Below are 11,565 nucleotides of genomic sequence, written 5' to 3'. Positions count from 1 at the left end.
ATTCATCAGGAATCGACCGGACAAGGGTTTATGTTATAACATCAAATCATCTAATGCCACCATCTTAAACACCCTCCATAACCATTCCAAATGCATATCGCTTCATGCAGTATTTACATGGAGAACGGTTAGATTGTGTTTCGTTTTATTGAAGCTATCGATCGCCGTATCCACATTCTTCACGCAAGAATGGCCATAAAATCAATATAATAGATGTATTGGTTTTTGAGTACAAACAGAGGGTAGCTGGACATGTAGACGACCAACATCAAAAACATTATAAGACAACTGCGTACACGCAAGAACATATGATATATTAAAACAAATCAGAAATCAATATATCAGGTGTACGAACACAACAACAGGCCACAAGCTTCTGACCACGAGAAACATAAAACACTCAAGCGGCGCGTTCCGTTCGCATCAGATCTGATCAGCGTCTCGTAATATCTATCTATAGTGATAATAAAAAATCAATAACCGTATAAACTCTCTTCTTTTAACGGATGAAAACGTATCCAGCACCCCCCTCCCGCTCCTGCGCCACGGGGAGCTCGACTCAACGCGGAAAACTCCATCCCGCGTTTTCTGCCTTTTATTGAGGACGCTCTCAATAATTGTTTTCAGTAGCCCTATTCAATATCGCAGGTTGGCGTTCGTTCGATAACTCCGTTCCTCGCACGCCCGCGCCGTTCGACCCGCTCCGCTCCGTGTTTTGCGCGCGCTCCCCCGCCTCTCTCTCTCGCGCTCTCTCTCTCGCGCTGAACTCCAGCCCCTCTCGCGCTCTCTCTATCAGCCTTTCATTCCGTCTCAATATGTCTCAAGATGGCGGCCAATGCGGGATCGATGTTTCAATATTGGAAACGGTTTGATTTGCAGCAGCTCCAGGTCAGCTTCCTTTCGCTTTGTACTCGCGGTGTGTGCCGGTGAGCCGTTCCCGGGGAGCGTCGCGCTGAGAGTCTGGCGCGTTGCTCTCGCGTCGGCTCTTTCGCCGGGTTCGGTGCCCATTGATTAAAGCGGCTCTCGCGCTGATCGGAAATTGATCCTCTTTGTTCAATTCCCATCGATCAACCATCACGGTCAAGGTGGATGCGGCCACTTCGGCAACGGGAGCCCTTAGGTTTCCCGGTTCTTTCCCGCTCCTTTCCATCCTCGGGATGTTTTGGGAATAGTTTGTGCTGAAGAGCTTTAGATAGTATGTTTGTGGAAATAATTTTGTGTTTAGAAGTGTGTCGCGCTACACGGGTGGCGCTGTGCTGGACCGAGACGTTATTGCTTAGTAACGAGAGAGGAGTTAACGTTAGACTGCCTTCCTTTTTAGATTTTACCTCGTTTATTGTTTACTAGCACTTTTTGTGTGACTTTAGAAGTTTATGAAGTTAGTAAACGCTAAGTTCAGCTTAGTAGGTAAGTTTAAAGTGAAGACGGAATTGGCTGCTAAACCTGCGCCAGACAGGAACAATTAAACACAAAACAATAAACAAACACGAACAGATGAACGTTTTTTTGGGGAAATGTAGATGTGAGACTCTAGAAAAGACGGTTTATTTCGTTATTCAGTTACAGAGCCCGACTAAATGGCTCATTAAAACAAATTAATGCCTTATCACTCTGTCTTGTTTTTTTTTTTTCAACATATAACTTATGCTTAAGTCGTTCTACAGAAATATTTAAACGCAGGTGGGAACGTAAAGATTCTGTTTGCTCTGCAGTTGTTTTGTTTTGAAGTTGTGGTATTTGTTTTTAAAATTGATTAGTTGTCAAAGTCAGAACTCTTTCGTTATATGAGGTGTTCTTGCTGTAGGAGTATGAAGTGCATTTGTCGCGTTTGGTTAGGCATAAACAACAGACCCATGATTATATCAATTATTGATTATGAGTTTATGTATTTATGAACTGAGGTCGCAAAGCTTAGCTAGAAAAGAAAAAAAAAATCGCTGACCTATTTTCCCGTCGAACTTTAAATTTCCTCTTACCACTAACCATTTCTAAATAATCTTCATAAGCATCCCGAGTCATTTAAAATTCTATATCATTTGATGATAACACGAAAACGAGCTTTTTAGATCGATTCGTTTTTCTACGTCAAAACTATAGAATATTTTTCATATTTTTTAATAAATAAGGTTCATGTTAAAATATTTGTTTGTCAAATATACTACTATAAACGTAAATGAAAGCGAATTGTAGAATACTATATATGTGCATATGTTGCAGTATGTTTTGAGATGCTATTCAGCTTTTGTGTAACATTAATCTGTAATAGTCAAAACATTGCCCGACTCGTTGCATGTCAGATGTTTTGCTGTTTGATTATGTTCTGTTCTAGGAAAATCGTTTCTTCAATTAGGGTTCAGACATATAGGGTTGAACATAAAAGGACCACACACACAGCTGGGCATATTCTGATGTGGTGACTCTAAATTTTCAATGCTCTCTCTCTCTCTCTCTCTCTCTCTCTCTCTCTCTCTCTCTCAGGCTGATAAGAACTGGCATCAGGGAGTTCATGCTTTGATGATGTCATGGACGCTATTTATCATCTTGTTTTCTCTCTTGCTACTTTTGTGTCTTCTATTCAAATCTTGTTTTTCAGAATTTTTTAAATGAGTTTATTTCTTGTTTTGTTCTGATTAACTCCACCGATTTATGCTTAATTGATGCCTCGATGTGAGTCAGATGTCTCATATTACCCTGCAAAAACCGCACCAGACAGTGGAATAAAGTCATCTTAATTATAATTTCCCTGTGACTCCAAACAGACCTTTTCGTCTCACTCAAACTTTTTGTTTGCCGGTGTCACCTGCCTCCTTCTGTCACCACGTGGCTCTGAGGTCTGCGAATGCAGGCGAGGTGTAAGTGTACCTCCCTTGGTGTGTGGTCCCGAGTTTTCGTGCGTCAACGTGGAGAGATTAGCGATTGACGCAGGCAGTTCTGCCACCATCAAGATGTGAGCAGAGTCTCTTGTCTGGACCTGTGTTGGGCCCCTGTGATGACTTTAAAATGTGTTTGATATCTTTAATGAGGGGCACATGGGCCGGCTGCGGTACACTGTGTACCTAAACACCATACAAGCGTAATCTGTCGCGTTTTCAGTTCCTCTGTGTGGTTACTGTATGAATGGTGCTGCTATATCTTTAAGATCTTCTACTGTACGCCTGTGAAGAGTTTTCGCAGATTAGGCTGCCAGACGTTATACTCATAGTTGGATGTGCCATCATCCACTTTTCATACTGTAATAGATAATTAACAGATAATCTTGGTTAATAATTTATTGGACGAGTACAGGGATGATGCGTGATATTTGCATTTGAATATTTTTAAGCAGATTCATCACTTGCAGATGGAGTGTTTTCATTAAACATCACTTAATGAATCGAGCACCTGTATTTTGACTGTTTTAATAATAACGGTATGACTGACACCTGGCTGGATTCGAAAGAATGGGGAAAGTCCCTAAAAAGTGAGCAGGAATGTCTCCACGTGTCTGTGAAAATGCGGGTAAACTACTTTTAGGCATGGTTTTAATGCTGACATGAAAGATGAATAGAACAACAGCGTCTCTGTGGAGCCCACCCCAAACATTCACGCAGACTCAGATCCTGACCACTTCAAAACCAAGCCAACTATATATGAGGCCCCAAAACAACACACATATTTGCATGTGGCCTCTCCAAATTTAGCCTCAAAGTAAAGCACTTCAATTGACTCTTGTATTTGTCTAATTTCACAATTTAGACTGATGATAAATTCTGCGAGGCCCTTCCATTGTTTTTGATTTGCACTTTGAGGAAACCAAAATCATTTTCAGATATATTATTTGGTCTGAATTTGACCAAAATTTTCCACATTTTTTTTTTTTTTCTTTTGTGAAAATTAGTAGCCTTTTCACATTCATATAAAATATAGTGAAGCACTTAAATTGACTCTTGTTTTTTTTTTATCTCACAGTTTAGACTGATAATAAATTATGCAACAAAAAACATTTTTGGATGTGTAATAACACTTAATTTAAGGACCAATTATCGCTATTAAGTAGCTTGCATATTACTAACATGTTTGCTCTTTATTAGTACTTATAAAGCATTTATTAATGCCTTATTTAGCATGACCATGTTTTAGATCTCTTAATCTTACCCCATTTCTAAACTTAACAACTATCTTACTAACTATTAATACACAGCAAATTGGGAGTTTGAGACAAAAGTCTTAGTTAATAGTGAGAACTGGACCTTAAAATATAGTGTGACCATTATGTGCTCTATATTTGATGAAATTGTACAGTAAAAGAAAAAAAATGTGATTTGTTTACATTAATAGCCTTATCATATTTGTAAAAACATGAAGAATGTTAGATATGTAGCATATGGTCCATCTGTGGAGGTTTTACTTTACCGTTTCCTTTGCTGCTTGTGAAAAGAAAATAACTTGTCCGAATTATACAGAAATAAAACTTTTTTTTGTGTGTGAATTGTATACATTAATAGCATTTTCATCTTTGGACACTATAATAAAGCAGTTCATTTGACTTTTAATACATTTTGCGAGGCCCTTTGAGTGTCTTAATAAGCATTTTTGAAAAAAAACCGAAACATTTTCATATATATTATGTCTAAATTCGACCAAATTGTACAGAAAAAAACCTTTTTGTGTGAATTGTGTACACTAATAGCCTTTTCATATTTGTAAAGACATTACAAATATTACATATGTAGTATAAGATCCATCTGTAGTGGTTTCTCAGTACATTTACCTTTCCTGTGTGTGACAGGAGATTCAGTCTGTTGCCTTGCTTTGGTTATTAAAAAAGTAGCGGTGCTTGTCACTGAAAAGAATAGGTTAGCACTTTGTTTCAGATCTGGTATTTGAGCACCTCTTGTTCTACTACCATTCCAGCCCAGACGTCGATAATCCCACAGTATTTGAATTACCTGCTCGGGGAGGTGCTGCGATCTAAAATAAGAGTTTTTTTCTCTGTTTAGTGGTCTGCCATCTCGTGTGATCAGGCCAGCAGTGGTGGCCTGAGTATAGCTCCTTTAAAGGGGGATAAATTCGGTTCTTGTGTGATAAATACTTGATGATGATGTATTTTTATTCAGTCTGAAGAGGGAATCAAACCATTCCGAAGGCCCCCGATGTATTTTAGCTTGTGTATATGATAAAGCTGTGTGTGCTTAAATATATATTTATAGATACATGCTTAAATAGATTTTTTTTTTCTGGAATCTGTAATATGAAGTGACTAAATAATGAAGTGTTTTAAAGGGGTCATATGATGCTGCTAAAAAGAACATTATTTTGTGTATTTGGTGTAATGAAATGTGTTTATGCGGTTTAAGGTAAAAAAAAAAAACACATTATTTTCCAAATACTGTACATTATTGTTTCTCCTCTATGCCCAGCCTTCTGAAAAGCGAGGTGTGCTGTGATTGGCCAGCTATTCAGCGCTTTGTGATTGGCCGAATGCCTCAAGTGTGTGATGGAAATGTTACGCCTCCTAACACATTGTGATCCCTTGTCCGGTCAGAGCGACGAGACATAAACATAAAACCCATTACAAACGTGATATAAACATGATTTCTAGACGTGTCTTCTTTTGGAAGGCAAAAACGAAGTAGTTTCGCTTTCTCAACGAAACAGCATCACACACCGTGGCCTTGAGTGAGCGGAGGCGGGCGGCTTGAGAACGGTGCGGCAGGCGGATGTAAGAAGGAGCTTACCTTGTTCTTGCAGCAACCACATGTGACGATCCCGGGCTGGACTCCGCTTTGTGCACGGTGAAAGCCGATCCGGCGATCCACAGTGCAAAATTGATGTATTTCCTCAGCGACCAGCACGGATCAGTTCCAGGCATGATGAAGTGGATATCGTCCTCTTCTGGAAGGCCAAACAAATTAGTTTCGCTTTCACAGTGAAACACACAGCGTATATACGACATGGCGGCGGCGGCAACAACAATACTACAACGAGAATAAAAGGTATACCTTCTTTCTTTGCGTGAACGTCTATGTAAATATTCCTACATAGTGACGTAGATATGTGGGGGCGTGTTAGAACAAGCCGTTTCAGGGGGGCGGGGATGAGTGTTAACTTTTACAAAGAATAGTTCTTTGGATTTGAGACTTTAGTCTTTACAACTTCACAAATCTTATTTATTCACCAAGAGCTTGTAACACTCCAAAGAGAAAGGAAAATTTGAAATCGCATCATATGACCCTTTTAAGTGAGTGCTTTTTATAGGCTGGTCGGCTGACCCCTCTTTCCTTTGCTGATCGGTCTGTACTCGGTTGCTGGAGATAAAGATGGCAGAAAGAATTCAGTGGCCATGGGAATCGGGGGGAGGCCATGTGCCAGCACACACTTTTTCCTCTCTCTCTCTTTCTCTCGGTCACCCTCTCTCAGACGCTCATACACACGGTCATTACCTCACTGACTGCCCCCTTTTGCTGTGTCTGAGGGCTGGGGTTTCACAGGGGGGCCGCTCCACTCCCGCCCCACACAGGGAAGCCAGAACTCTGACGCCACCAGCATAATTAGCCGTCCATTTCAAATAGAGCCTGAGTTGGAGGAGGGGATGAGATCATTTGCCCCTCCCACCTCTTCTCTCTTCCTCTCTTTTTCTCTCTTTCTCACTTCCTTTCGTTCATACTTTATGGCGTGTTTAGTCTGCATACCCGTGCACTCTGGAAATTCTTCCAGTTTGAAGGAATTTAACGCCTCTGATTTGTTTTTCAGCAACTGAATTGAGAAAAAGAGCAAATTGCAAATGAAAACTAAAGTTTAATGGCACTATAATGGTCTTTTTCTGTTTTTAACAGTCATTTTTAAGCCATGCAAATCTAATAGACCCTTTAAACTTTCTTGATGAATGTTTCTTGTTTTATTGCGACTGAGTTCTCTGTGCATTTTATTTCAAAATAAGAAAGTTTTTTTTTAAACTTTCATTAAAATGTGGTAAATTTGCTCCCTTTGAAACTACTTTACTTTGTTGCTGACATCACCAAGGCCACACTGTTTATTTGATAATGCAACTAATAGTCAAACAATCTTGTTTTAGCTGACTGACATTGAGTGTAGCTTTTGATATTTTAAGCCATTTTATTCCATCAGTTCCTCATTGATAAAAAGTTCTAACCTATTTTTATTTATCTAATTTTTTTGCTCAGTATTTTTTCAGTTGGAAATGTCAAATTACAAAAGTAAAATGGGTTAAAATGGCAGTTAATGCTGACTTGTACAACTGTATGATCACAAATTGTAACATGAAAATAACAGATTGAAATCTTTAAAATGGTTAGAAAACTTCAGTTGCTTGTTTTTTAAATAAAGGTCTGGAACATTGTTTCCTGGTGGTCGTTCAAAAACTACTTAAAGCCCTGAACAGGAGAAAATGGACTGCTGAATAATATTTATGTAAAATAGTGTTAAAACAATGCGTCAGGTTATTACTGTGATAGACTGTGGAAAAAGGTTAGAACAGCGTTTTATTTGCTTCTGTTCAGAAACATCTGGAAAGAGTTTGAGGGAAGTAGTTCTGAATTAAGAGCCATGGGAAAGAGATCTGCTCAGATTGCCCTCTTTCCTGAGCGAAGGAGAGAGAGATAAAGGGAAGTTTAGTCAAATGGTCTTTTTGTATATTGTCACTTAAAACAGATTTTATACTTAAGAATCATTACGACTGTCATCTTGTTCCATGTTATCTGTTCCATGTCATTTGGATTTATCGGTTTTAATGGCTACATTAAACAAAAATTACAGTGCTTTCATGCAGGTTGTACATTTAGATTCTTTCATAAACAACCATTTTAAACCTAGCTGGATCACGCTAACATTTGTTATGATTACCCCATCGTTGAACGTTTCGCACTGCAACCCGATCCATTGTTTTCAGACAAGATTCACCAACTCTGTGTCTGTGATGAGAAGAGCATGTTTTTATTTCCAGTCTTTGCTGCCATTTTGAGGCCTCGGCCGCACCATCCTAATTCGCCGCAGATATGTTTAAATAATCACAACCACGGAGATCAAAGGCCTTGACAAAGCCTGTGACTTTACTGTGCATAAAACTAATGAGGTGCATCTTCCTGTTTCTGAAGCTTATTCATCTCGTCGTTGTCTGCTGTTGTCGCCAGTGGTCAATATGTGGTTTATAGCAACCCTCGGTTTATTCTAATTTGAATTTATTATCAAATTTCTGCAAAAAGACAAGACAAAGAGGGAAACTTTGCGAGCCATGAAGCTCTTTTTTTTTAAATAAGGTAATCAAAATGTTGAAAATAAAGTTTTCCTGGTTTTAATTTGTGTATATTAAAATGTTTGCCTTCATAGTACAAAAATGAACTGATAGTCTTAAACTGACGTCTTTTCACCAACTTTGCTTGTTTCAGTCAAAATCTATTGAATTTTAACCCATTTATAGATGATCTGAATATTCTGTTACCCTCAGAAATATTTCACATTACAGACAAACAAATGTTTTTGAATGCGAACAATTATTAATGTTGAATTCAACCACAAATTATTGGTGCAAGTGCTTGACGAGACTGTTAATTATATCTGACTTTGCCTCTTAAAATCAACATGAAATCAAAATGGACCAGTTTTTATTAAGTTTTATGTACAAAATAATAGTGTTTGTCTTTGTGGTGTTTATTCATAAGTAAGTTGCTCCATCTCCAAACTGACGCTACTGAACTCATTTTTCTCGTCCTACATCGTTGAACATTTTGTTCTCCTTAAATTGTAACTCAAATAGTTTGACTTCAACCACAAATTATTGGTGAAACTAGCTGCTAATGTTAAACTGCTAGTAATCGGAGACTCCACTGAAAAATGAAATGAAAATTGACTATTTCCAAAAACAAAGTTTTACGTTGACTTCTCCTGTGAGTGATTGGTGAAACTAGCTAGCAGTGAAGCCAAACCGCTATTTATCTTAACACAAAATGACTCGTCATGATGTTGTATTCGGTTCAAACAGCAGGCAGACGCCGTCCCATCGCTCGATAATTTACTGGGCGAGATTTTGTTTGAAAAATAGAGATTGTATTTGCTCTTTAAATATCAGAGTATTGATCGCACGCGGCGGCAGCTGGTGAAGACTCGCAGTCGCAACTGTTAATGTATGTGTGGGAGACTCGAGAGGCTGGAATCTCACTCACATGCCATGTTCGATAAAAGCCTGGCTCTTAGGGGGCTATGAACAGTCCATTTCAGCTGAGGCGAGTAGGAGGCGTGCACCTCTCTTTCTCCCTTTATCTCTCTCGCTCTCCTTCTCTCTCTCACGCTTTCTTACCGCTCGCTGTGAGAGATGATTGAAAAGCCTGAGTTTCCATCAGTGGCCGTCAGCTGTAAATGTACTCAGACTGCTGAAACAGCCCTGCGTTGTTGCTGACCGTGGCATGGGCCAGAGGATGTTGCGCCATATTGCATTGTGTATAGTGTGCCAGCATAATCAGGTGTGAATAAGTAGGTCAGCTGTGGCCTGTGTTTCGCGTTGCCGGTTGGTATTTCTGAAAGCAGCCGAAAGTTGTTTTTTTGTGCAGTCGGTGGTTTGCGGATTGTTGACGTTGAAGACTGTTTGCGGGAAGAGAGGGCATTCGCAGCTTGTGTGTTCAGATGAAGGATGAATCACATTTGTGTTGGGTTACATAAGATGCCAACCCTTTGGGGGGCGACCCAAGCTCTTTTTCTTTTTGCTCTCTGTGTTTCTGCTTCTTTCATTCGTTTCACATTCAGACTCTCTCTGGTTGGCACGTAGTCTCAGTTTGATTGCCAACTGAGAAAGTGCCACGGCGGTATCAGGATACCTGTCATAAGGTGACACACTCTTTTGTCCAATGTCTCGCGTGGTGACTTCCTATGAGTACGTTCTGTCGAGAGACATCTGGACTGCTGTTTAACTTAGCTGTCTTGAGCATAAACAGGTGTTTTTTGTGGCTAAATGAATGGATTAACCAGCAGACCCAGACAGTTCCACTCCAGACTCCAATGCCAAATTTTTTTTAACCTTGTGCCGTGTGCGTAATCCTAGTGATATAAATAGCCTTCCTCAATAAGAACTGGAAGGAAGGGCACACGCACAACAACCTTCATATGTTTCATTGTGGTGCAAGGGGATGTCGTGGCCTAGTGATGAGAGAGTTTAACTCCTACCCCTAAGGTTGTGGGTTTGAGTCTCGGGCCGGCAATACCACGACTGAGGTGCCCTTGAGCAAGGCATCGAACCCCCAACTGTTCCCCGGGCGCTGCAGCATAAATGATACCCACTGCTCTGGGTGTGTGTTCACGGTGTGTGTGTGTTCACTGCTGTGTGTGTGCACTTTGGATGGGTTAAATGCAGAGCACGAATTCTGAGTATGGGTCACTATACTTGGCTGTATGTCACGTAACTTTCACTTTCACTTTTTACTTTTTTTTTTTTCCCTAATATATATTCAAAGTAATGGTAAAAAAGTAGTCTGTATAGTCGCTTTGAGGCCTTGTGGCCTTTTGACTTCTGTGGTTTAGGCATGTGCAAAACTACATTAAAAACTACAACTAGCCTAGTTATTGTTATATTCTGTCATCATTTACTCACCTTTATGTTGTTCCTTGTTTTTTGTCTATACAATGGGACCCAGTGTTGTTTGTGGTATCAAAATATCTTCTTTTGTGCTCTGCATAAGAAAGAAGTTATACGGATTTGGAACAACATGTGGTTCTGATGAATGAAATGATGATAGAATTAAAATTTTTAAGAGAGCTATCCCTTTAAGGAAGAAACAAATAATATAGGCTGGTTTAGGGGTCACCTGTCCCCCAATTTTTCCTTGATAAAAATATGATAAAAACAAATTATAGAAGTTGTACCTTTTTTGTATGATTAAAGTTCTGTATCTTATAATTTTGCTATCTTTTATGAATTCTAACAAAAGTTGTCAAAGAGTATTGCAGTCTTTATATTAAAAAGCCATTCACCATAGCTGTCCAAAGCACCACTCAAGATTCTAAATATTGTCTATTTTTAACTCGACCCATTTGTTATATAATTAATTACACAACTGTTCAAAAGTTGGTTTCTTATGCTAACCAAGGCTGCATTTACTTGATCAAAAATACAGTAAGATAGTAATATTGTAAAATGTTATTACAATTTAAAATAACAATTTTCTATTTTATTATTTTAAAAAGTAATTTAATCCTGTAATGAAAAATCTGAATTTTCAGCAGCAATTACTCCAGTCTTTTTAGCATTATGTATGTCTTTACTGTCACTTTTGATCAATTTAATGCATCCTATAGATTTCTTTAAAAAAAAAAAACTGAGCCCAAACCTTTGAACAGTAGTGTATAAAATGAGTGCACTATTAGAACAAATCAAAATGTTTTTTTATTATAATTTTTTTTTTTTTCAAAAGCACAATTATCAAACTCACTTAAACTCTATAATCTAATGAGCATACTTGTGTCTGTAAAAACAGGAGTTTTTGTTGGAAACTGTTAGAGGAGTTTTTATTCTTGAGGAGCCGCAGATGCTCAGTACATTAAGTGATATGATGGTGGCTCCTAATTTAGCCGCGGTCTTAT

The 11,565-nt window shown here is 38.8% G+C and overlaps 1 protein-coding gene across 4 annotated transcripts in view; it reads left to right on the top strand.

The window, feature by feature from the left end:
* The first annotated feature begins 725 nt into the window (after window positions 1-725).
* cux1a (cut-like homeobox 1a) overlaps window positions 726-11,565 on the top strand; it is a 119,460-nt gene continuing 108,620 nt past the window's right edge. For 2 of the 4 annotated variants that reach the window (XM_042732820.1, XM_042732821.1), the window contains exon 1: window positions 727-888. In XM_042732820.1, the coding sequence (XP_042588754.1) occupies window positions 826-888 (63 nt within the window). In that variant the 5' untranslated portion in view covers window positions 727-825. Of the gene's footprint in view, window positions 889-11,565 lie in introns of all 4 variants that reach the window. The other 2 variants (XM_042732818.1, XM_042732822.1) reach the window with 2 other exon arrangements.

Source organism: Cyprinus carpio, chromosome B10, assembly GCF_018340385.1.
Source record: "Cyprinus carpio isolate SPL01 chromosome B10, ASM1834038v1, whole genome shotgun sequence".
NCBI classification, from domain to species: domain Eukaryota; kingdom Metazoa; phylum Chordata; class Actinopteri; order Cypriniformes; family Cyprinidae; genus Cyprinus; species Cyprinus carpio.
This window is presented reverse-complemented; position numbering and strand designations above follow the sequence as displayed.